At 33.6% G+C, this 26,761-nt stretch overlaps 1 protein-coding gene across 4 annotated transcripts in view; it reads right to left on the reverse strand.

The window, feature by feature from the left end:
- The window catches only part of LOC143246257 (ras-related protein M-Ras-like), a 44,638-nt gene that overhangs the window by 3,155 nt on the left and 14,722 nt on the right, over window positions 1-26,761 (reverse strand). For all 4 annotated transcript variants that reach the window (XM_076492681.1, XM_076492677.1, XM_076492678.1 and 1 more), the window contains 3 exons: window positions 22,827-22,980; window positions 4,385-4,484; window positions 48-127 (listed from right to left, as the gene is read on the reverse strand). In XM_076492681.1, coding sequence (XP_076348796.1) covers window positions 48-127; window positions 4,385-4,484; window positions 22,827-22,980 — 334 coding nt within the window. The remainder of the gene's footprint in view (window positions 1-47; window positions 128-4,384; window positions 4,485-22,826; window positions 22,981-26,761) is intronic.

A 26,761-nucleotide genomic window follows, 5' to 3' on the forward strand; every position in this document is an offset into this window, starting at 1 on the left:
ATACCTGATCAAGAGCTGCAAGCAAGATAGGGAAATTAGTTCCTTACCTAATGATCCGCACCACATCATGAAAAGCAGCATCCACGTTTAGAGGTGGATCTTTGGCACTTGTTTCAATGTAAGGAATCTGAAAAAATTAAAACTTTATTGACACATTCTTTGCACCATTGTTTTTGTATACTTATAGAGTAATACATCAAAGTTAATATTTATAAAGAACCTGAAAAATTACCTATAAGAGAAATGAGATATAAAAGTCCTAGAAACAAAGTAATACTTAAATTTTGCTTTAAAAAACTTGAATATACATAGATCATAATATAAGTTCACAAATAATTTTAAGCCACAAAAAATTAAATGAAAAATTGACTCTAATAAGAATAAATTTTAACTTATTTTAATCAAAATACTGAGAGAATCTCTCATAATATTTTAATATAAATTCAAGTTAAGTTAAAATACACTGAGAAAATATTGTAAATAAAAAAATTATCATAGTTTGCAGAAAGAGAAAATCAATTTGTTCCAAACCACATGGGAAAACACTGAAATAAATGATGAGCAGTTATTTTCAGGTAAATTTGCTTGAGGAGGGTTAAATGAAATTTCACTGACTGTTAGTTCAATGTGTTGTAAATAATGACCAGAATTTCATATTTTAGATTTGTCTAAAAACAGTTGTTTTGTGATTTTCTAGTGATATGATTTATTTTTGTACATTGCTTATAAAAGATAAAAAATTTCATAATACAACAGCAGCAAATTGTAATGTTACTAAAATGAATAAAGCAAACAGTATCAGTAATAGAACAAAATGGCCAGTATAACTAATGAACAAACATAACAAAAGTAAATTTTCATACTGTTATGTTAATTAATAAAATGAATAAAGTAAACAGCACTGGAGAATAAAACAAATGAAATTATAAATGTTTCAAAGAGCAATAACAAAATCAAATTAAATAAAAAAACTGGTGCAAAGTTTGTAAGCCTTAAATTGCCTGAAATTTTCTGTTACAATCTGTGGTCATTTTAGAAAGGAATGTAGGTAATTTAGATTTATTTTATATGTAAAAATGGCTGGTTTGGGTTGAGAAAATCTTTTTATGTAGAGGAGCGAACAATGTTTCAACCTTCTTCAGTCATCGTCAGGTTCACAAAGAAAGAAAGAGGTAAATGACCAATAGCTGACCACATGTTTGAAGGGAGTTATGTAACTGAGTGTAGGAATGTAGAGGGCATACTTAGATGTTTTATTATATTTATTAATATAGGTATAAAAGTGTTCCTTTGTATTGGTTTATTTTGGGCTTGAGGTGTTGTATAAGTAAGGCTTCTTTAATTTTGCATTTGTTTATCTTTGTTTCTTTATTTAGTATTTGGGTGTTTTCTATGGCTATGTTGTGTTTATTTGATTTGTACTGTTCAGAAACGTGTAAAGGTGACTTTCTAAAAGCAGATAAAGGAAACGCTATAGTCATAATGAACACATCCAAAAAATAAAGAACATCCTATCAGACAAAAACAAATTTAAACCAATACACACAAATCCAACAAAGACACATGAAACACAACTAAACAAAATGCTACTGAAAATAAAAAAAGCCAACACAATTTCAAAAACACTTTATTCCTACCAACGCAAAATCAACTCACACACACCACAAATATACGGCATTCCTAAACCTCATAAACCAGATTATCCATTACAACCAATAATGTCCACATATGAATCATTTAATTACAATCTTAGTAAATACATAGCATGGGCATTCTCCAAATATGTAACATCAGCCAGCTCATTCATCAAAGACTCTTTTAATTTCAAGTCTAATCTTAATCAACTTAACCATAAAGCCTTAATGGCCAGTTTCGATGTTATATCCCTCTTTACAGAAGTCCCAACTACTGAAGCCTTCAAGATTGCCTTGGAACCTTATATCCAGGATCCTAACCCATCAATAAACATTCCAAGCAACCAATTAGCAACCCCCATAGAATTCACTATGATGAAGACAAACTTCATGTTCTACAACTACATACAAACAAATGGCGTAAGCATGGGCAACCCAGTAACACCAGTTCTAGCCAATATTTTTATGACACAAGTTGAAACACAAGCAATTAACACAGCATTACATCCATCACTATACTAGTACAGATATGTAGACAACACGATTGCAGGATTCATATCTACAGAACATGCACTTAATTTTTTCAATCATCTTAACTCTATACATCCCAACATTAACTTCACATGTGAACAGGAAAAAAGCAATCAAATATCATTTCTTAACCTCAAAATTACAAGAACTGATACACAATTTAAAACAGAAATTCACCAAAAAATCACCCATACTGGACTATACATTTCTTGGGACTCAGCACATGAAACAAAACAAAAACTCAACATAGTAAGAAACCAAATAAACACAGCCATAAAACTATGCTCACTAGAAAAAATTAACAACGAATTAGACAAAATAAAACAATAATTCATCAACATCAATAAGTTTCCTCAACAAACTGTAGAAAATATTATACACGTACACCTAGACAAAAACTAACAAAAGTAAATATATTCCACAAATTAAAAGATCATGAAACCATATGCTGCTCATACCATATATTCCCGGCATCAGCAGACAAATAACCAACATTTGGCAAAAACTAATAACAAAATATGACATTCTAGTTAATACCAAATTTATTCAAAAACCAGGCACAAAACTAAGGTCTATACTATGTAAAAACTACACTGACAAACATCACACCAACATTATTTATAAAATACAATGTGATAACTGCCATGACTTCTATATTGGAGAAACAAGTAGAATAATGGAAACCAGATTGAAAGAACACAAAAATTTACCTTCACACGTTTTTGAACACTGCAAATCAAATAAACACAACATAACCATAGAAAACACCCAAATACTAAATAAAGAAACAAACATAAACAAATGCACAGTTAAAGAAGCCTTACTTATACAACAACTCAAGCCCAAAATAAACCAATAAAGGAACACCTTTATACCTATATTAATGAATATAATCAAACATCTAAGTAGACCCTCTACATTCCTACATTCAGTCACACAACCCCCTTCAAACATGTGGTCACCTATCGGCCAGTTACCTCTTTCTTTCTTTGTGAACCTTACAATGACTGAAGAAGGTTGAAATGTTGTTCGCTCCTCTACATAAGTTTTTCTCAACCCAAACCAGCCATTTTTACGTACATATTTTTCTCTACAAGTGGGTTTTCTTGTCATCACTGATTAGATTTATTTTGTATTTTTTAAACTATTCATTTCACGATACACAAGTGACTTTACTACAATTAATGTTATAGTAGAGAAAATAACAGGTAAAATATACAGTTTCACAAAAATAAAATTTTATATCAGTTAAGGTTTTAGAGATTATGGAAACAAAATTTAAAAACTGCAAAATGAAAAAAGTATTTTTAACGTGAATATGAAAATCCCCTTATGCCTAGACTACTCTGACCCCAAAAATTCCAGACAAACTGATATAAAAAAAATTTAAAATCAAAATCTTATTTTTTGAGTAGTTTTTGCTAGATTAAAAGTTAACATATACTTTTATGATCACCTGATGGCTTCAAAGTTAAAGGAAAAAATACAATTTTCATTTTGTAGTAACTAACTCATATCAAATCAAATTAATTCCTCACAGCAGAACAAAGTAATAATCCTTGAGTTCTAATGGTAGAAGTGCAGGTTAATGACAAATAAACATTCTGAATGCATTTTATAAGTCAAGAAACTAATTTGTATGTAACAAAACAAAGTTGTATGTAACAAAAAAAAAAAAAGTTCCCAATGAGATATGTATTCCACTGGGCTTTTTTAAATTGCTTCTGGATCCACACTGTTGATCAAGAATCCCAAATGACATTTAAGTCATGCAAAATATTTAAATAAAATCCAATTGACAATGCAATTATATATAATCCTACTAATTACTGTTAGGGTCCTCTATTTACTTTACAAAAAAAAATGAATTACTTCACTCCATATTTTTGCTCAGTTCTTTACAATGAGTTTTATAATAGGTAAAAACATAAAATTACTCCATATGATGCATTATTTGGACCTTACTAGTAATGCATTGTATATGAAGCTTAGTAGTTTGAGAATTATTTTTAATGACATTACTAGTAACAGTGGAGATTTATGTTCATTGAAAAATAGCAAGTTTAATTTTCTTTTTTTCTTTTTGACTAAAAGGCAGATAGCATCTTACATGGAGGTTATTTCTTGCAATACAATGACAATTCATACTTAACTTACATAAACTGTGTCCAGATTTCCGTTCAATTCTTTGCATCCAAAACATTTGCTATTTACATTACCTTTAGCAGAGCTGCTAGTTCTCGTCCTTGTTCCTCTGACACAACTCGTAGGTGAACTAGATCAACTTTATTGGCTACCAGTATCATAGGATAGATGTCCCTATAATATGAAAATTATATTACTAAAAGGACATACTTCAGCCAATTATTTTACAGTATATATATATATATATATTTATTCAAAATTATAATACTGTCAGTGCTTAACTCATTCTATGAAACTTAATTATGAAAAACACAATATAATAATCAAAATCCTAATCATACTATAACCATTACAATATCCAAAATACAACTTGTTTGTTATGAACCATCAACACAGTAAGATGAAACTAATGCAGACACTAACCTGATTCTATAATTGCAAGTTATTGAATTATACTCATTATGGTGAAAGCAGTATATACATAGGTATCACAAATAAACCTCTCTATGATTTAGAACATCAAAATATATCTTTATTTATACAATTTTTCAAACATTCAGTACAAGTTTTAGATGAACAAAGAGTGTCTAACCATGTCCTGTATTATTCTTGCCCTTAGGCAATTACACATAGTCAAAACTAATTCAGACAAATCTCCCTGTGTGACCAACTATTCACAAAGTCACTGGTTAGTTTCATGACTTTCTGGCATGTTTATAATAGAGATATGCTGAAACTTTTGGTTTCTTCTTCTTTAAGTCATAAATGTGGAATGCCATAGGTAACAATGTACTCTGAAAAGTTTTGATGAAATTTAGAATTGAATGTAATACTCAGCAAAGCCAGTTCTCTCTCATTTTCCATCTCAGATTTCATCATAGTGGCCAGTTTGTTGAAATAATCTCTTAAATCACTCTCCAGAAAAAGACAAATTTAGACATGGAAAGCAAGTGTTAGGTTATATCTATCAAGAGCTATTTTACATGTGGTCACCTATTTTTTCATACAAATGGCTTAAGTATGGGCAATCCTGTGTCACCAGTTCTAGCCAAAATTTACATCACAAAGATTGAACCTCAAGCAATCAATTCATTCTTACAACAATAACTATGCTGGTACAGATAAGTTGATTATACAATTGCTGAATTCACATCTACAGAACACACACCATACACCCCAACATCAAGTTTAACTGCGAACGGCAAAAAAAACTAACCAAATAGCATTTCTCAACCTCAAGATCACAAAAGCCAATAGACAATTCAAAACAGAAATTCACAGAGAAATTACCCATACAGGACTATACATTTCCTAGGACTCAGCACAAAAAAATCAAACAAACTCAACATATTAAGAAACCAAATAAACATTGCCACAAAACTATGCTCACCCAATAAAATTAATGATGAAATCAACAAAAAAATTACACTTCATCAACATCAACAAATTTCCTCCAAAAACTGTTGAAAAAAATTATGCACACACACCTAGATCAACAACACACTCAACAACAAATAAACAATAATAAATTTAAAGAAACAACAAACTACAAAACCTTACACTACTGCATATCATATGTTCCTGATATCAGCAAAAAAAATAACCAACATTTGGAAAAAACTTATAACAAAACACAACATTCCAGTAAACACCAAATTTATTCAAAAACCATGTACAAAACTAAAGTCCATACTATTTTAAAACTGCACTGACAAACACAACACCAACACTATTTATAAAATACAATGCAATGACTGCCTTGACTTCTCTACTGGAGAAACAAACAGAATAATGGAAACCAGATTCAAAGAACAACAACAACAAAAAAAAAACACCATGGATTTTTGAACACTGCAAATCAAATAAACATAACATAACTATAAAAAAACACTCAAATACTAAGTAAGGAAACAAATATAAACAAATACAAAATCAAAGAAGTCCTATTTATACAACTAAAACCAAAATTAAACCAACACTTTTAATAACCTAACATCTAACTGCAACACCCTCTGCAATCTCATCCCTAAGACATGCCTGGTAACGGTCAGTTTCAAACTCTTTGTTAACCTGAAAATTACCTAAGAAGGTCAAAACATTGTTCCATACTTTACTTTAATTAACGTTTTAATACCCATACCAGTCATCTTGAGAATACATTTTAACTATAAAAGGGATTCCATAAGTATACAAGAGGATAAAGCAATCTACATGTTTTAGCAACCTAAAATGTAAAAAGTGTTGATGACTGTAAAGTTACAAAAGCGAAAGTAAGGTTCTGTGTATGGCATATATTTTAACGAACATTATGAAATACTAAATGACGTAGCTTCGAAATCATCTTAAAAACTAACTTAAGTCAACCTAGGGAAGTTGTACAAACAAACTAGTGAGCAAAATAAAAACCCTATTGTGGAGTTTATGGTCATTTTCTTAACAGTACGATACAGTTTTACACATTGAAAAATGTACTGGACAAACAAGGTAATCTGGAAAAAACTGAGAAGAAATATAGAAGATAGTAAGAAATGAAAAACGTCAAATGGAACACACCACATTAACCATGAAAATGTAGGTGAAGAAAAATGACCTAGAACAAAGAAAAAATTTCAGCCAAAATAGCCATGAAACCCAGGTGAGTGCTGGCCAGAAAATATCAATCAGAAAGACCTGTACTAGAGTGACATGGATGAACAAACATTTTGGGAAAGAAAAACTGATGAAAGGAGAAAAAAACCTAATGATATAAACTGAATGTAATCCTGTTTGAACATATCAACAGCCAGGGCAAGTGAATGAACAACTAGAGACCAACAACGAAAGTGTTAACTACCTAAGAATTGATTAAAAAAAATTTAAAAACTTCACACAGAGGAGTACCCCACAGGAGGCAGAGCCACCACATATTTGAAAGATTGAGGGGTCACTCTATGAGAGAAATTGTAATGAAACAGAAAACAACAAGGACAAAAACATCTGGAACACAAGCCTCCAGGGAATATATCAGGTGTGTAGGTTCAAAAAAGAAGATTCATAGTTTACCACAAAAGGAACAAAAATGATTGACCCTATGGAAAGTGAGAGAAGACACAACCATTGAACATCAAAAACCAAATATGAGTAGCTAAATCCAAAGAAACGAAAGAGAGTGAACACAAACACACTGGACTGGAAAAAGCGTCAGGGTGTGAAAGTGATAAGACATTTTGCCTATACACCATTGTCCTGAAGCCTCTTACCAATTGAACCATATTCCAAACTTTTAGAGATGAGCATCAGGAAGGAGATAGAATTCAGATAAGAAAGAGGAAGCAATAAACATGGCATTGTAGGGGATATGATAATCTATCAACTCATGTAGACAAAGACAGAAGGATTAAAATTTAGAGAAAAATCAAATGATTGGCTTGGATAACAGAAAACTCCATCAAATGCATTTGAGGAGAAGAATGGATGGTCTTGATAGAGGAATGTTTGAAAATACCCATTCAAAAGAGACTAGAATGTGAAGTATGGAACAGGAAAAATATATCCAACAACCCAAGCTGAGTGTGGAAGGAGTACATGAGCATGTTAATACTATCCCCATTTGGAAGGAGCTAACCAAAGCTAGACATCCAGTTAATGGTGCAAGTAAAATTCCTTAAAATATCAAAGATAAATACAATGCAGAGCACTTCACAAACAACACATGGAATGAAAACAATTCAAAGGGCAAGGCATGAAAATGGGACCAAATGATACAGTGAGAAAAACCTTAGACAGTATCCCAAGACATGCAGAAATAGCTCACCCAAATGTGATAAAAGACTATATATGAAAATGGAGAAGACCCAAGAAGTGATTGAGGCAGGACTGATCAATCCAGAATCTCAATAAGCATCAACTACATGAGACAAATGGAGAAAACCTGTAGACAGGATACATAAAAGGCAGGAAGTTGCTGTACATATAAGAGAATAAAGATGACAATATCTCAGAATGACACAAAAAGAGCAACTGAAAAAAATTGAAATATAGCATGGCACATACCCCATGCAAATATACAGGAAAAGTCCAAAAAATGGACTAGTGGAGAAGGAAATATGACCTTACGTCCCTATTAGCAGTGGATGGTAAATAAACAGCAGTGTTCTATCCCAGAAGTAAAGAAGCCACATGTGATGAGAAAAAACTGAAGATGGCAAATGCCTCTACATGGAGAGAAGGAAGAGCAGTTATCCCATGAAAATCCCTAAATATAGGTGGAACACCTCAGAAAGGAAGTGGAAGGTAAGGATTACCTGAAGGAGAATAGATAGGGAAATATGAAGCTGAAAAACTAGGTAGGGGAGAAAATAAACAAGATTAAGAGATATCCAATGTACACAAAATTAAGAAGAAAATTAGCCTGATGATAAGCTAAGGCAAACAAACAATTAGCTTACAAATACCCTCTTTGAAAAGAGTGATACAAAAATCATTATGAAACAATGTCAGGAGAAGAGAAATATACTATGAAGTGTGTTTAGAAAAAAAAAACAGGCTTAGAAGATTCTGCAGTAGAGGCTTGGAATGCAATCTATGATAGGATAAATGAAAACTAACAAAATCTGGGCTGTGTGAAATTCGTTCATTATGGGAGGAAGGTAACCAATAGGTAAGGTAAGAAGTATAAATTAAATGAAATTAATGGTAAGAAATTGTGTCGTGAAATAAACATATGTAATATATGTTATCTGTCAAAGAAAAAAAATGGTTAAACTAACTATTAATTAATCCAGAAGAATAATCACAGGTAAATTGAAATGAACAGACACTTATTATGCTTAATCAGAGTGCAGAACAAATGATATCACTAAGCTTAAAATTAGAATCTTAACCTAACAATAAATTTGTACAATACCAGAAGAAATGTGCAAACCCCAGCTCAAAGGTTCCACATAAACGAAGTGAACATGAAAAAGTATAATAGTTAAATAATAATGAAAATTAAATAAATGTTAATTTATAAAATTAAATTAGTGTATGTCAACAATAACCTATGTATAAGATGTGACAGTTAAAAGAATGATAAACTAGGAAGATGAATTACAGATAATCCTAAAATACAAAAAAACCTGGCATCATTGATATAGGAGAAAAGATACAACTAAGCTTAATTTCTAACCTGAATTGAACTATAAATTTAACAAAATTGATGTTATAGAACTCAAATAATTTAAAATAATAATAATAAAATTATTCAAAATCTATACAGTTTAACATCTTATCTCTCCAAAGTCAGTGGACTGTATGTGAAAATGTGTGGACCCCCAAACTTAAGGGAAGGTCCGATGAAGGTCAGCTCACTGGACGATCAATCTCTTGAAGAAGTAAAGCTGAAAATCCTCCTGCAGAATACTGGTATTTGAAGTCAGCATAAATGTGCTGATATAATGTACAAAAAAAGAGAAATGTAGAATTCATAATGCAAAATGAATAACCAAACACAAATGCACTGGCAGAAAGAAACAAGAAAATAATAACTTTCATAAAGAGGTGGAAATATAAAAATATAAAATAATCCCACTTCAGAGTAAATCAACAAGTTATATATATTACTATTGTATTATAAAAAATAAACTTGTTGAGAAATTAATACAAAAACAGAAAAAAATTAAAAACACTTAAAAAGAGCAGAAAATAAGTGTTACAACACAAGTATTAACAAACAAGAAGAGATAGTTTGGTAAAATTAAATAGAGGGAGTCACATGCACCAAGAGAGTATGTCACACTCTTAATGGTGGAGTGTTATCACATTATGATACGCATTTGAATCAGTCAGTAAGTGAGAGCTTTCAATGTACTGTATCAGAGTTAATTGAGATAATTATTTATCTACGAGCAACAATTAATGTCATATAAAATAAATGGTTAATCAAAATTACACTTTCATTTATTAATGTAGTAAGAATTATTGACTAACTGAAATTTGTGTTTTAAGTTATTTTGATTTTCCAAATGATTCATATATTACATAGTATCAAATGTTATGAAAATATTCAAATAAATGACACTAGTGTTTCACTTATTACTATTTTTCTTCATTTCAACAATCCAAGTCTCATGTGAGAATAACTGCCTAGTTCTGCTAAAAAGGTGGAAGTAGTGGTAATGATTTTAATGCCATTTGCACATACAAACAGAACTGATGTCTGTAGAAAATTATTGTTGCTTTATACCTACTACAGTGGACTTCTACTATCACCTAAATAACTTCAGCTTAATCACCAATTTGGTACATTAAACATACTGTTTATAACTTTCACTATGTAAATAATACTTAAGTAAATAGATAAGTTTGTCAGAAATTAAAGTAAATGAAGGAAATCCTTTGACATTCCTGTGAAGTTTGAAAGTAAATATATAATTATGAGTTGTTACATATACTACAGAAATTGTTAAAAAATATCAAATGAGAAAGAAAGCAAATATAAATAAAATATCAATTTACCACTGGTAAAAATATGTTTGACCCATGACCTACTGACTCTCAAAAAACTGTACTTCTCAGAAAATTTTAGGGTGTAGAAGAATTAAATGACCTTTTTCATACAAGATCTATAGCTATGAAGATAACAAAAACTTGTAATAATGTGACTTTGAGAAAATAGTGAGCAATGATGCTTCAAATGACTTTTATTGCTCATCTTCAGGTCATAAAGTTGGGTATATCACCATAATGAGTTTGTTTATAAGAAACAGAAGGGAATCTCCAAATTTAACACAATCCTACCCTTTAGATATTTAACAAATATAAGCATTTTTATTTCTTGTTGATAATTTTTGGTATGAAAAAACCCTCAATACCTTTTACATTCAGTAAAAATGTAACAATAAATAAACATAGTAAAATTCATAAAAGGAGATGAACGTAAAACAAAACAACATTTAAGAACATAAATAGCATAAAACCAATGTTGACATCCAATCTACAATGTTAAGAGAGAAACTACAGTAAGAGAAGTTGTAAAGGACTTTCTGTTGCATAATGGTAAATATCATATTGCATCAGGAAGACTAACAGGTAAGTACAAGAACCACTATTAGTCACCTGAAGTTGGCCTTTCCAGTCCTGGTGTTGAGTTATTTAATGTCATGGCCATTTTCTAATTTCAAATCAAACTAGAGAGATTGTGATTCTTGAAAGGGAACCACAATAAAAAAGATTTAATGAATAAATATAAAACAAATGACATTAAAAAGATTAATGGCCTTTAAAAACTAAAAACTTTATCAAGGTGGACAGTGTAACTGTCACCAATAATACTGTCTAATGTTATGTACAAACCTTGGAACAGAACGTGTTTAAAATGGTGCCATCATTGAGATTCGTAACGATGGCAAGAAAGTAAAATGTGGCTTATAGTGATTTGAGTGTTACACAAACTACACACTGGTGCAACAGTTTCAGATAAAAGAAAACGATGAAGTAAAAAAACTGTGACCAATGCGTAGTCTAGTTAGAAGAGCTTCCTCCTTCTGATCCTAACAAAAGCAAGACGGCCAAAGTCCAATACAAGGTTTTATTTGGAAAAGCTTGTTGTCGTGTTGCTCACTCCAAGTCGACTGTCAGCTGACACAGGGCCGAGCCTTGAATACAGGACCATATTCCATGTATGAAATAGGCACTGCGGTGATAGTGCCAGAGCAGATAGATTTAGCTGTCGCATCTGCAAGCTCGTTCCCGCGAATACCAACATAGCCTGGTATCCAGAGAAACTGGATAGAAGTAGATGTTAATGAGAAATGGGCCAGTTGGTTTTCAATATCAGCAAGAAAAGGGTGTGAACCAACATGAAGCGATTCCATAGCCAGTTGAAAACTAAGTGAGTCAGTATAAATAGTGCAGTTGGAATACTGCTTAGCTTTCGATATGACTAAGGGCATGAGAAATGGTGTACAGTTCAGCAGTGAACACAGAAGCTGTAGAGAGGATTCTGCACGCAACCACCAAACTGCAACAAACCATAGCAGAGACCACAGAGTCACCAGATTTGGAACCATCCATATAAATTGGAATGGAAATATTGTTCGAAAGATGTACAGTAAATAAAAGACGGTACTTTCAATCAGGAGTATCTGCTCTTCTCAGATGACTTAAAGAATGGTCACATTTGGGGACTCTAATAAGCCATGGTGAAATGAGCTGACCAGTGGATACTGCAATGTTATCCAAAGACAAACCTAATTCATCCAACTGCCCCTGGATGCAAAGGCCAAAAGGAGCAATGGCAGATTGTCTGTTCTGAAAAAAGTATGGCCCACCAAGGAAGGTAAACACAACCCCAGGTGGGATGCTTTGGTGAGGAATGAAGTTTTGAAGAACATAGTAAAGACAGTTGTAGACGGCAAAGGAGTAAAGAAGGCTCATGAGACTCAACATATAAGCTTTGAACTGAAAAGGTGCAGAAAGCCCCAGTGCAGAGCCAAAGTCCTCAATGATGAATGGGGTCCAGCATCTTTAAGGCTGAGGGTCTGGCAGAGCCATAGACCAGTGATCTATAGTCGAGTTTTGATCGAATAAGAGCACGATATATCTTCATCATAGAACATCGATCCACTCCCCAAGTGGTGGAAGAGAGGACATGGAGGATGTTCAGTGCTCTTATACATTTGACACATAGCTGCTTCATGTATAGTATAAAGGTCAGCTTACAGTCAAAGATAAGCCCCAAGAACTTTGTCTCAGGGACCACAGGCAGCACAACTTCACTGATACAGATTTCATGATCATGGTGAATACTCCGTTAGTAGCAAAAGCACTTGCAAATGGTTTTAGAAAGAGAGAGATGTTAAAGCTGTTTGCTGTGGTCCACTTCAGAATACAATTGAGGGAAGTTTGTAGTTGCCCGCTCAATATATCTCATGTTCGACTACTGACATGAGAGATGAAAGTCATCAACATAGAGTCCGTTTGCAACAGTGAGAGGAAGTTGTTCAGTAATGGCATTAATCTTTATAATGAAAAGTGTGACACTCAAAACACAGCCCTGAGGAAATCCAAGTTCCTATAGAAAAGAACGGGAAAGTGTCGAACCCACATGAACTTGGAATCTCCTGTCCATTAAAAATTTTTTAATAAAAATGGGTAAATGGCCACATAACCCATATATATGGAGGTCTTGCAAAATGCCATACCTCCATGTTGAGTCATAAGCCTTCTCAATGTCAAAGAATATTGATACAAGATGTTGTTATTTGAGAAAGGCTTCTCTGATTGACGTTTCAAATCGAATCAGGTGGTTCATGGTGAAGTGCTGTAGTCAGAACCCACATTTGGTGGGCAAGAGAAGGTTGTTTGATTCAAGAAACCAAACAAAATGAGCATTAACCATCCTCTCTAAGGTCTTACAGAGACAGCTTGTCAAAGCAATTGGATGATAGTTTGAAGGAATCTTGGGATCTTTCCCAGGCTTAGAGAAATGTAAGATAATAGCCTGGCACCAGGCATTAGGAAAAACATTCTCCTGCCAGATCCGATTAAAAACAATTAGAAGGATATCAAGAGAAGCAGAATAGATGGCGCAGCATGTCATAGCGTACATCATCTGGTCCAACAGATGTACCGCCAGACCGATGAAGGGCCAGTTTCAGTTCCACCAGTATAAAGGGATGATTACAGTAATAGAGACAATCAGTTTGAAAGGAAAGAGGTGATCGCTCTGCCCAAGTCGTGATGGCCAAGAAGGTGGAGGAACAAGCAGGAGTGCTAGACACTCAGCAAAAGCTTTCACTTAGAGTATTGGCAATGCTCCAGATATCAGCTACTTCTTAGCCATCAGAGAATAAGATCGAGAGGGTGACAGAAGTATAGTGCCCACTGACCTTTTGAACCCTGTCCCATATGACTTTGGAACTGGTGGGAGAAGATATGCCAGTTGTGAACATAATCCAAGATTCCTTCTGGCTTTGACATCTTACCCACCTAGCATGTGCATGGGCCTGCTGGAAAGCAATGAGGTTTGAAAGTGTGGGATATCTATAGAAAGTATCCCAGGCCCATTTTTGAGCCTTCCATGCCATGTGGCAGACAGGATTCCACCACGAATGAGGATATGGTGGAATATGTGTCAAAGTTATAGGTATACATTGAGCAGCTGCTTGTATAATACAGTCAGTTACTGCTGCTGCTGCCACACAGTCATCCACTGATGGCTGACAGACGATAGCAAGATCAAGTTCTGCGAGAGCAGTGAAAGTGGACCAGTCTGCCTGATCCAGCTTCCACTAGGGCACATAGGGCACACTAGGGGTGGCATCAACCACAGCCAGTCTCTCTCAAAAGTATAGGAAAATGATCACTGCCTCATGGATTATTGTCAACCATCCATGAAAAATGGGAGAATAATAAAAGGGAGCAAACAGAGAGATCAATAGCAGTAAAGGACTCGCAAGGTGCATGAAAATAAGTGGAAGAACCAGTTTTGAAAAAAGAAAGGTAGTGATCAGAGAGCATACACTCTATAGAGCAACCCGACTTATCAATATCAGCACTTCCCCAGAGGGGATGATGTCCATTAAAGTCCCCCAGGATTAGAAAGGGAGATGGCAACTGTTCAATGAAATCATCAAGGTCTGATTGATCAAATGTCTCTCCAGGTGACAGGTAGAGAGAACAAACAGTGATGGTATGACCCAAAGAAACACAGATGGCTATGGCCTCCAAGGGTGTGTTGGGTGACAAAGACAGGGTGACCACATGCTGATCAACCAACAGTGCCACCCCTCCATGCACTTGTCCATCACATCGCTTGTTGTTTCTGTATGAAGAAAACTGCCAAAAGGTGACTGTATCGGTAGGTTTCAGAAATGTTTCCTGTAAGGAGAGACATACAGGATGGTAGGAAACAATCAGTGTTTTGATGTCGTCCAGATTAGATCGTAAACCTCGACAGTTCCATTGTATCAAGGTGGCCATTTTTAATGATGTGTAGATGAATTGGCTGGAGAACCCTTTTGTTTATGACCATGTCTTTTTTCCTTACTGTCCTTATTCGAGGGAGGTCTATCAACCTCCATGGATCCTGCCCTGAGTCGATTGGGTAGGTCTTTGTTGTTGGAAGGGGATTCCAGTGACTGAGGATGCGAACGAATGATTGTTTTGCACCTGAGGGTGGGAGAAAAAGATGTATCTCAAGAAATACCTGTACCTGGAACCAAAGGATGTGGATCTTGGGGTTTGTTGGAATGTATGGAAGGAACAGAGATGGGTGTAGAAGTTCATTCATCAACTTTTTTAACCATGGAGGTCAAAAGGCTTTTCATTTGTTTTGAGAACGATTCTCTTGGAGGCACAGAGAGATTTCCCACTGTAGTTGTGGAACAAACTACCTTTTCAAATGCTGCACCTCTTTTTCCTCTAACCATTTGGGGCAAGAACAAAAGTAGGAATGGTGAGAACCATTGCAATTTACACAATGTGGGTCTGTTTCACACTCATAGGCATCGTGGTCCTTGCCACCACAACAAGCACATGTCAGGGAACCACAACATGACATCTTTGAGTGACCAAACCTCTGACACTGGAAACCTCGGAGAGAGTTTTGAATGTACAGCCGTACCCTGCAATTAAGATAACCTGCCTTGATGGTGGCAGGTGCACATGGTGATGTAAATGTCAAAACGAGGATATTTGTCAGCAGTGTAACTCCATCTTTGTGAGAGGAGATGTGCCTCACTGCAGAAACTCCTTGAGTGGAGAAACCAGTGAGAATCTCTGACTCGAGGATGTTCTTCAAACCCCTCTCAACAATAACTCCTCATGATGAATTCAAAGTAGCATGAGGTGTAACCTCAATAGGTATATCCCCAATTGCCTTTGAATTCAAGAGGAGTTCACTTTGTTGGTATGTGGATGTTTCAACCAATATGTCTCCAGATCGAAGCTTCTTTACTGACTTTGGAGAGCCAGCAAGTCCCTCCAGCTCCTTCTGAATAAAAAAGGGGACATTTGCCCTAAAGATTTTTCTGAAAGAGAATGTGGGATGAAAAAATGAGGTTCAACTGGTGGTACAGATGTTGAAGATTGCTGATCAAAGTCTTCAAGACGTGGTCATTTACCTATTGACTGTTTTTTCACTATTTTATTTAAATTTTTAGTAGGAGGGTCCATAGGAAAAAAAGAAAATTTCGGTGCCTACTGACCCCACCCACCATGGAGCCCTACGAGGGGATGCACTACAATGTCAAGCAAGGACACTGCAGCAATGCCAGAATTTCGTCAGTACTATACCCAAACACTAGATCAGACAGAATATCCACAACATTTGTTGAGAACTTCCAAAACTGGTACTTGGTTGACTCTAGCCCAAGTGGACCAGCCGATTGGCCCAAGGGGGACCACCCAAAGGCCACTTGTCTACAGGAATTCAAGGCCAAAGTGGTGTGTTAGGGTTGGATCCCTCAACCACCAGGATCCTTTCCTCCCCTTCACGGGTCACAGCGCGCGGCAAACACGTGGGTGGATGTTTAGATCCCAGAAGAGGTAATCAGAAAGAACAGAAACTTCCCTGGGAGGTCCCCTCACCACGTACAGGAATCCACATTGAGGGATGGAAGAAGAGAAATACCTGGGAATGTACTGTCAATTACAGGAGCCTCAAAAGGGTAAAGTATAAAATAATTAAATTTTAATGTTTTATTGCCCCTTTAATTGCCTTTTGAACCCTCTTTAACTGCTATTTGTGCCATTATAAGTTGCAAATCATGTGCAGCTATGTTATGCTATTGAATTATATTACCAATGAGCTACTTGCATGTATACCCTTGTGAAACATTTTTATTATACTATAAATATTATTTGTTTTACCTAATCTAACCATAACCAACCTAAAGAGATATCTATTTTTATATTTTAATTACTTTTTTAATAATAAATAAATAATAAATGTAAAAAATAAGAAATAAAGTACTTACCTGAGTATTCATTTTATTGCTCTTGACTGTCAATCACGGTTAACCCTACTTTTCTTAAATTAATGGTAGTAGAGCATTAAATAATTTTTATTTAATTAAATAATGCACCAAAGAACAAAGACTAAGAGCATGCAAAAAGTAGACAATTTACTCTAACAATCACAATTTTTCTAGCTTTCTAGCTGTGTGACAAGAGCCTTCAAAAATGCATCCAATCTAGCTGTTGTGAATCCAATGGGAACCAAAGTTGAATTAGAAGCGAAACTGACTACTCTGTGTTCAGAACACAATATTATATGTCACTTGGCAGATGAAGACCTTGACTTTCTAATGGTTATTGGTAATATGTAATTAAAAATAAGAGAGAACTACTAACAAATCCTAAATGAGAGAATGTGATGGGTAGGTGTGGCAGGAGGGGTCTGATTTTCTATTTGATAGCTCTGTAACCAAACCAAATTGAAGGTTATAAAAATTATGATCTGTCAGAGCAGTGACAGTTTTACAGTAAGTACCTTATGTTTAATTTCATAATTTATTTGGAAGTAAGTGGATAAAATTTGAGATGAGAAAATACCTAGAGAAAATGTGTAACAAGCCACAGTATGGGAAATTCAAGATTTTTTTTAAAATATTGCCTTATAAAATTAATAACTTAAATCTTATATACAATTCAAATATCAATTATTAGTTAAGATTGTATACTACACTAATTAGCACAATATAAACAAAGAGTAATTTAATAAAATGTAGAATGTACAACACTAAAACCTTGTATCATGTGCAGTAGAGAAGCTCCTAAGTCAGTACAGGGTTAAACAACTCTGTACAACATGAGTATATTAGCTATTTCAATCATTGTGTACCATGCGTATATATATATATGCACTACTGAAATAACATGTTAGTATGCTCCATTCTTCTTGGGTCCTTTTCCATAAATAACTTACATAGAATTTCAGTGTTAACAGCAATGTCATAATGATAATATATTACATCTCGAGCACCCAGTCTTTTTTTGGTTTATGTACACCTCAAATAACATGTGAAGAGCAGATGTCAAACATTTATATGGATTTAGTGGCAAAGAGTTGCACTAACATGAAGATATTTGGTACAGTAAAGTATGTTTTTGAGTAGTTAGCCTATATTTGGGGCCTGTCCATCTTGTCTTCCATCAATGAAGTTCTTCATAAAAAATATCAGGATTTGGCAAATCTTCCCTGTAGAAATATATAGCCTTTCTGGTACCAGAGACAAAAAAACTCTTGTGTGAGTTTTGATGGCATAAATTTCTGAATTAATACTGCTTGCTTTACATATGCATCAAATATGAAGGAAAGATTACTGATAATGTAGTTAAGAAAAGAAATGGTTACTGTTTTTTTAAAGTAATCCTTCTTGGAACTATATTCTGCATTTGCACATTGGGCTTGTCATTGATTAATTTGTGGATTGCTAACATTAAAGTTAGATTTGTTTGCAATATTACTGCTGTGTTTGAAGATAAGATGAAAATAATCATCTATGGTCACTCTTAGGGAAACTGGTTCTTTACACCACTGTTACATTAGAGAAACACCAGAAAAAATGTCTTGGTTTTGAACTTCCAAATCTACAGAAGCTTCTTTCAAATAGCAAAGAGAACTTTGTAAAGCTGTTTAAAAAAAATCATGACGATAAACAAGCTTAGAATTGTTGCTTAAATATCGCTAACTTTTATTCAATTGTTAAATAATTTGTTTGTAATGATAATAAACATAACTAGTAACTGGCTCATATGGTTCATGATAATTTACTGTAGCTGTTGACTATTTGATTGCATTAGTTCCAGACATAAGATGTTAAGCTGGAGCTGAAAATTACCAAAGATATTTGTCCGAGAATAAATGAGCATTTATATTTTTCAGGACTGTAAGGTGATACATTCTAACTGGGGAGCAAAGGCATAAAAAAAAAATAATAATTACTTGCAGTTATTAATCACATTTAAGACTAAGTTCTTCCAATTAAAAAGATAAAAACAAGACATTCAGCTACTTACTTTATTTATATGTTAATTCCATCCTCCTATCCTTTTGATTGAATAAATTTATTACATCTTAATAGAAACTATCAGTCTTTATTTCCTTAAGAGGCTTTTTCTCAATTGCAATTAACTCTAAACTTGGGAGCCTTTCTTGTCATTGTGCATATCTGGTGTAGCTGTGTATTCTTTTTAAATGAGAAAAAGAATGCTCAGCTGAGACACTGGTGACTGGAAGAGTCAAAGTTAACTCACACAAATTTGTAAGTTGTTGCAGGGCTGTATCTAACTTGGCATTTTGTAAACAATAAAGTAATTCATTTACTGGTTTTCCTTTCAAATCAGAGTTAGCATATAAAACCAAAGGTTAATTTTTCAAGCAATGAATATCAAAGTATTGTCCACACTTATCTTGTAATGATTTTTATGGTAACTCAGGAAATATTTTTGGTTCTCTTTCTGTATTTTAGTGTAAAGAAGCTCAAGGAATGTTATGATTTTTCAAGCTTTGAAACCTTCTTTTAGTTTGGTTGCAAATTACATCCCAAATTTCATAACATAATTTTCTGTATGTTATTTTAATGTCTTCTCCTGAATCATTTCTTGTTCACTTAGCAGGGGGGTATAAGGCAGCAACTGCTACTCAAAATTCATCAAAATTGTCTTTTTTTTTGCAGAATAGTCACCATTTCAATTACTTTATTCATATAGTAGTATACGTTAAATACCCTAATCTGTAGAACACTAAATATAACATTTATATAGGAAAAAATACTGAGAAACATATTCAACGAGAAATTGAACTCAAAATCTCCGAGATTCAATGAAAGTGCTTGGGTACAGGTAAAAATTTCAGTATCCCAGTTTCAAAAATAATCAACAATACTTTGAAATAAGTCACATGTTCTTATGTTCTTCCTTGTATTCTAAACTAGATTCAACAAGACAGTGATTATAATTCCAATGTGTCGGGGCCACTTTTGGGAATCTTTTCTTCAGTTCAGTATCTAAAAGATGCACACGTTTTGTTCAATTTGCATAAACCAAAGAGAATGATTTAAATTTTGTAAAAAATCTGTCACACTCCTCGATCTTCGTCACAGGTTGTGACAACACTAAATTCAATCTATGTATCATATGAATACATGAGAAGCAGGTCATGATAAAAAAAAAATTCCAAATGTCGCAAGAAAATTGACTATAATTTTTTATTATGTTTGTTTGTTTATTGTACATTTTAATTTACAAAATAGTAATTACAAAATGCTATCTTATTTATAAATTACTTATTGCATTTAAATTTTTAGTGATTTAAATAATTTAATATATAAATTATAAATTGTCAATAAGTTCCAATTATGCATGTATTTTGAAGTACGAAGAACAGGTAATTGCTTCCTTTATGCCACAGAAGAGGCCAATATAACATTCAAGATACGTTGTTGTTTATTTAACTACAAATATGAATCTGACTTTTTCATTCACAAAATTATTCATGTAAGAAGCATTTTATAGTTTAAATAATATATTATGTAAAAAAAAATGTTTAGTTAGAAATAAATCCTTTTCTAATAGTAAAAAAGCTAAAATCAACTCAAAAAAGGAAGCACTTTGCAAGTTGTTGTCCAGATTCTTCCCAACAGTGCTTTCACCTGTACAAGGTAATTACTGATTATATACAGTATATCAGAGTGCTTCCATATGAATCAACTTCAAATTCATATCATCACACTTAGCTAATACTTAAAAATTAATTCTTTTTTAACATATATTGGGAAAGCTGCTTCCCTTGCTTCCATGGACCTCACACCTTTGACATTTTCTGTGTAACTAAAGTTTCTACATATAATGCATACCAATGGATAAATATATGCCTAGACTAAGATATAACTGCTAATAAGTACGTATAAAACTTTAACAATAAAAAAAAGCCTTTTCAAATAAAATATATACATCTAAAAACATCACCTTAAGTAACCTTAGTGTCTTTTAAAGTAACTATTCTACAAACGTGTGTAATAAAATATAATATTATGTGTACTGATTTATTCTTATTCATCCTTCACTTTATACATCATATAGTGGTTGGATTCCTAAAAACACTGATTATACAGTGTACAAAACACTGAGTATCTATATGTTACAGTCATCTATTGTTGGCTGATAAATCCTGTTTCACCCTGTACTTAAGCTTTATAAAGAAACACTAAATGTGTGTAAAAAAAAAATACATGAAAAAGGTAATAATGATAACATCATTTACACTAGAATTGTGATGGTTTTTAGGTTGTGTAAAATCCAGAAGAAACAAATTGATTTTTCAATACCTCTACAACCTTTGCTGTACCTTATTTTGTACTATACAAAATGTTTGAGTGCAATATACAATGCCATTTTTGTTAAAGGTTAGCAAGAGAATTACAAATGGGCCATTTAGGGTGGATTTTTTTCCTTGTAAGTCTAACATGTATGCTTTTTTGTCCATTTTTATATGTAGACCATACAGCCTTAACGGTCATTGTAAAGGTTTTAATGTGTTGTTTGAACTGAATCTATACTGTTTAATGTACTCTTTTTCTCAAATATTCTATTATAATTTTGTGCAATTCCTTGCAATCCTGATTATGAATAACTGTTGTTATTCATGACAGATTGATATTAGTTATATAATTAAATTTAAAAAGTAACACCAAAAAAATCATGGGCATTCGTATGTTAACCCACTTAAACAAAAATAATTACAAAGGCAACATCAGTGAGATTCCAAACTTTTAACCCCCGATTTTCTAGACAACAGTATGCAACACACAGATATGTCAACTTTTCATTACAACTCTACTTAATTAACCAGGTGCAAGGTCTTGAGGTAAGAAATGTGAAAACATAAATGTTTCCAACTTCTCTAGGTTTGAGTATGATTCTCCCAAACAGTTTTTATTCCTTTTTCAAATTCATAAACAGTTCCAGGTTTTATATGTAATTGTTTGTTTGTTTTAGAAAAAACCCACACTAGGCTATCTACAGCATTCACTCTGGGGAACCTAACCCCAGATTTTAGCATTGTGAGTCTGTAAAGTTACCACTGTACTGCCTCTGTGTAATATCACAAGTCCAAAAGTAAATACAAAGCAAGGTTCAAACATAAATATGTAAAGTACAAACCTAGGAAGAAAAAAAAGATGTATTCATTGATTGATAAAAAATCAATGAAAAAGTGTATAAATGATTCATTATCATGAAGAAGAATGTGTCACTTTCACTTTTAAAGCAAAAAAATGGAACTGATACTCAACATAATTGTGAATTAATCATTATAATGAGTATTTCATAACAATTCAGCTTCCAGTATCTATTCTGGAGAAACTAGTATCATTTGTTCCTTCCTCAACTGAGGTATAGACATTATTTAACACTATAATGTATGATAATAAAGACCTATAAATGAAGCATGTAATGATGTAAATTATATCTTGTAAATTACTATAAAACCAAATATTTAATAAAGCCTTGTATGCAAACCACTTACTGTACAGAAGTATAATTACTTACCTATCTTTCACCCTTAGAATTTGAGTGTGAAAGTTGTGTATATTCTCATAGCTTTGGTTATCAGTGACTGAATAAACCAATAGAAAACCATCTCCTTTCCTCATATACTGTTCTCTCATGGCACTAAATTCTTCTTGCCCAGCAGTATCTAGAACTAACAATGAAATGACATGTTTAATTTTAGATAAATCAACTTGGAAACTTTATTTGTCTACATTACTATCACTACTGAGTTACATTCTGATTAATTTCATATATTTTCAAATATAAAACTGTTAAATTTTACTTAAGAATGTAACCTGTAGGATAGGGTGGTCCTTATTTTTGAACTTTTGATTTAAAGCACACTCACCCCTCATTTTGTTCCAAGATGTAAGTAGTGTACACCAAATTTATTTATAATGAGTAATATTTAGGGGTTTCTGAAAGTATTTGAAATATTCCTTGTAGCTGGCAATACATTTGCATATTCTAGTATCTTTAACAGTATCCTAAATAATTCTGAAAGATTCTAGGTTGTTTTGGAATGTTTTAACTTATTATTATGGAATATTCTAGCACCTTCTAGAAATTCCAGACTATTCCATATTATTCAGAATGTTCAAGAGCATTCCATACATAAATAATAAATGCTGTAATTTTTTTTTTACTTTTGGAATATTCTGTATAACAAGACAACAGGTCAGCCAACCTAGAGAAGATTACCAAGAACTTTTTGAATTGCTCGTGACCTTTCTTGGGGACATCCCTCCTCACAGAGTGTATTTTATAACAGCTGAAGCACTGCATCATGCACACTGAATAGACAAAGTATTATATACCCTCAATATTTCAGTATTTATGAGAGAGCTCAAATAAGTTCACTGGCCAAAAGGAAAGAGATCTCCATGATATCTGCATCTTTGTTGTTTTCAAGTCTATCTTAGGGCATAGTTCACTGTTTCTGGAGTAATTTTTCTTCTAGCAACAATCTTAATTTCCTACAATGTCTTATTAACTAAGAGAAAATGAATTCTGCTCTTTCAAAATCTGCTTGTAAAAATTTGATGGACATCTATAGTATTTCAATAAGGAAATTAGTGGTTTAGCATTATTTGATTCAACTATACCCACAGTGACAAAACAAGTGATGGTAAAGGCACTAAATGATAAGGAAGGTGTGAATAAACCTTCAAAGTACATCTCGGAGAAAAAACAGACTTCTTCAAGTACCTCAAAATTCCATATGGACTTCTGAACCATGATCCCAAGTCATGGGAATTCAAAAAGGACTACAAGGAGACACCACAGACAGTTAAATACTGGAATGTGGTAAATGGCAATGCAAAAAGAAGTGTGACCCTTACTGAAGAGTGTAATATCATCATAAAGAATAAACACAAAAAATTCCTCCTAGAAGTTGTGCAGGATCACAGAAGTTTTTCCAACAACAAAGAGAAAACAATAACAATGCAACTGTGACTAATCATACCAAAATCATATAGTTATGTAATAATAATAATGTACTTTAAGTAAATAATTTGTAAAACATAAAGTAGTATGTTATTATATCACATAGAATGTACAATATCAGGACACTGCAGTCTAAAATTTCAACCTCACTGAGCAACTTCTAAACATGGTCCAAAATAGCTGAAGTTTGTCATTTAATATTTTTTGTACATTGGGAGAAAATTAGGGAGCAATAGTTTTATATTTTTAATCTGAAATTTTACTTGCACATAAGGCCTACCCTAATGTAGAATCAAGCAATACATATACAAGAAAGTAGAACAATTAGGGCGAATATAAAAATTATTAAATACTGATGATAACATCCAAAACTATAGACCCAGATTCTGACATAATTAAATAGTAATGCTATGTGCAGTTTTGGATAACTTAAACACTTACATAAAAATATCTCACTGCTGTTTCATACATTCAGATGAAAATAAAATACCAGGATCAATATACAAAAAATGCTACTGAATATGATGCCACATTTCAAAAGTTAACATTTTTCTACAGTGCAAATATATTCTCAACAGACACTTCCCTCTTCTCATGTAATAGCTTTCCAAGATTTGTGCTAAATTCCATGCACCCAATTTTGCTTGTCATCTACCTTCATGTGTTTAAATGTGATACAGTTGGACTGTAGCATGCAACCCTCTACCAATATGAGTATAACACATCTTCCTAGTGCAGCTAACTTCCTCCATACTGTAGAGCACTCTCATAACTTATTTAAGCAAACAAGATGAGCTGGAAGAGGAGACAATGAGTGGAAAGTGCAAACAAAGGTAAGTGCCTACCAGATATTAAATTTTCTGTACAGGAAAATGCCAACTTCCAGTATGATACCTTACCTCCTCTCACACAATAGGTAGAATCCCATGTTGACATTGAAAAGGTGTAAGGATACATGCAAAAGTTACCTCGCTGAGCACTCTTCAGTAGATGCCTGAAGAGAATTCATGTAGTGTGACATCTTAGCATATAGGGTAACATTTGTGGGAGATCTCATCCTATCTGTACCAGGTATATTATTCACCCATTGTCAAGATATGTGTTATTACATTTGGCAGAAAAGATATATATTCAACATATAATCGGGCACACAATGTGATGTGGGTGGCCAGAGTGCATCAGACTGTCTTACGTGGGTCAAATTCAGATTAAAAGCAGTGTGAAATCAGGTATTTGTCTTTCATTCAGCAGCAGGAGGATGGTTCCAACTGTCTTCATCTCTGAACCAGGAAGCAAAAGAGAAAAATAACTTCTGTTGTGACAATCCAGGCCACCCAGGAACCCGATATTCAGTTAATGGTAGGAAGGTGGAATGAAAATGTGGTGAGTCAACTCCAGTTGAAAACATGGCAGTGTCACAAGGTTTTTGTTTATTCCACAGTAGGGGAAGGTTCCCTACCAACTATGTGTGTGAGGACTTTTGTTGGCTACCCTTATGCCAATCCAACATCCTGAGTACCCAGCAACTGACATTCAGGCAGTGTCAGGATAGAAAAAATATACATGTAAAAACGGCTCGTTTTACATATATATTTCTCCTACAAGTGGGTTTTCTCGACATCACTGATTATTAGTGTCAGGATAGGAGAAAACCAACCAGAAAACTGAAATGCAGTTGGTGAATTAATCCAATCCAAAACCAGGTAACATTGGGTATTTGTCTTCTTGTCCATCGTAGGAGGTGGGTACACCAACAGAACATTACTGTCCAAATCTTGACTAAGTGGAATTGGCTAAATTCAGAAGGAAGCCTACACGGTCCACCACCTTAGCCACTAGGAACTGGTAAGTGGTAAGGACTCCCACATTTCACTGGGAGAGGGAAATAACAACAAGATGAGTAGCCCAAAAAATGCAGCATCATAAGACAATTAAATGAGTGGCCACAAAAACCCTGCTTTACGAAGTAGGTCAATCCTAGTTTATTTAGCTAGGACCAGAGGAATGGGCAGCAATCTTGACACTGCTAGTCTGTGACTTAGTATAGTAAGGACCTTACTGATGAAGCAAGATACCATAAGGCAACCTCAAACATGATGAAACTTTGTAGAATGAAAGGCAAGTGCCTGTTGTGGAGACACAAGTGTAGAGGATAATGTTTCGAAAGTCTTCCGCCTTTCTTCTTCAGCTATAATGTTCATTGGAGAAAAAGGATTTTAAAAGATGTTAGAGGTTTTTCTTTGATAGATTGTTTAGGCAGTTGCTGTCCATTCTACAAAGTTTCATAATAAATACTCTGCCTGAACAATCTATCAAAGAAAAACCTCTAACATCTTTTGAAACCCTTTCTCTTCAATGAACATTATAGCTATATAGCCATATGGTGCAGATTTAAAGTTAAGTACACATGGACAGGCATCACTCATCACAGACTAGGATCCAAGAGAGTAGAAAGGGGCAAATGTAAAGGTAAAAGAGAAAAA

This window comes from Tachypleus tridentatus, chromosome 3 (genome assembly GCF_004210375.1).
Source record: "Tachypleus tridentatus isolate NWPU-2018 chromosome 3, ASM421037v1, whole genome shotgun sequence".
NCBI classification, from domain to species: domain Eukaryota; kingdom Metazoa; phylum Arthropoda; class Merostomata; order Xiphosura; family Limulidae; genus Tachypleus; species Tachypleus tridentatus.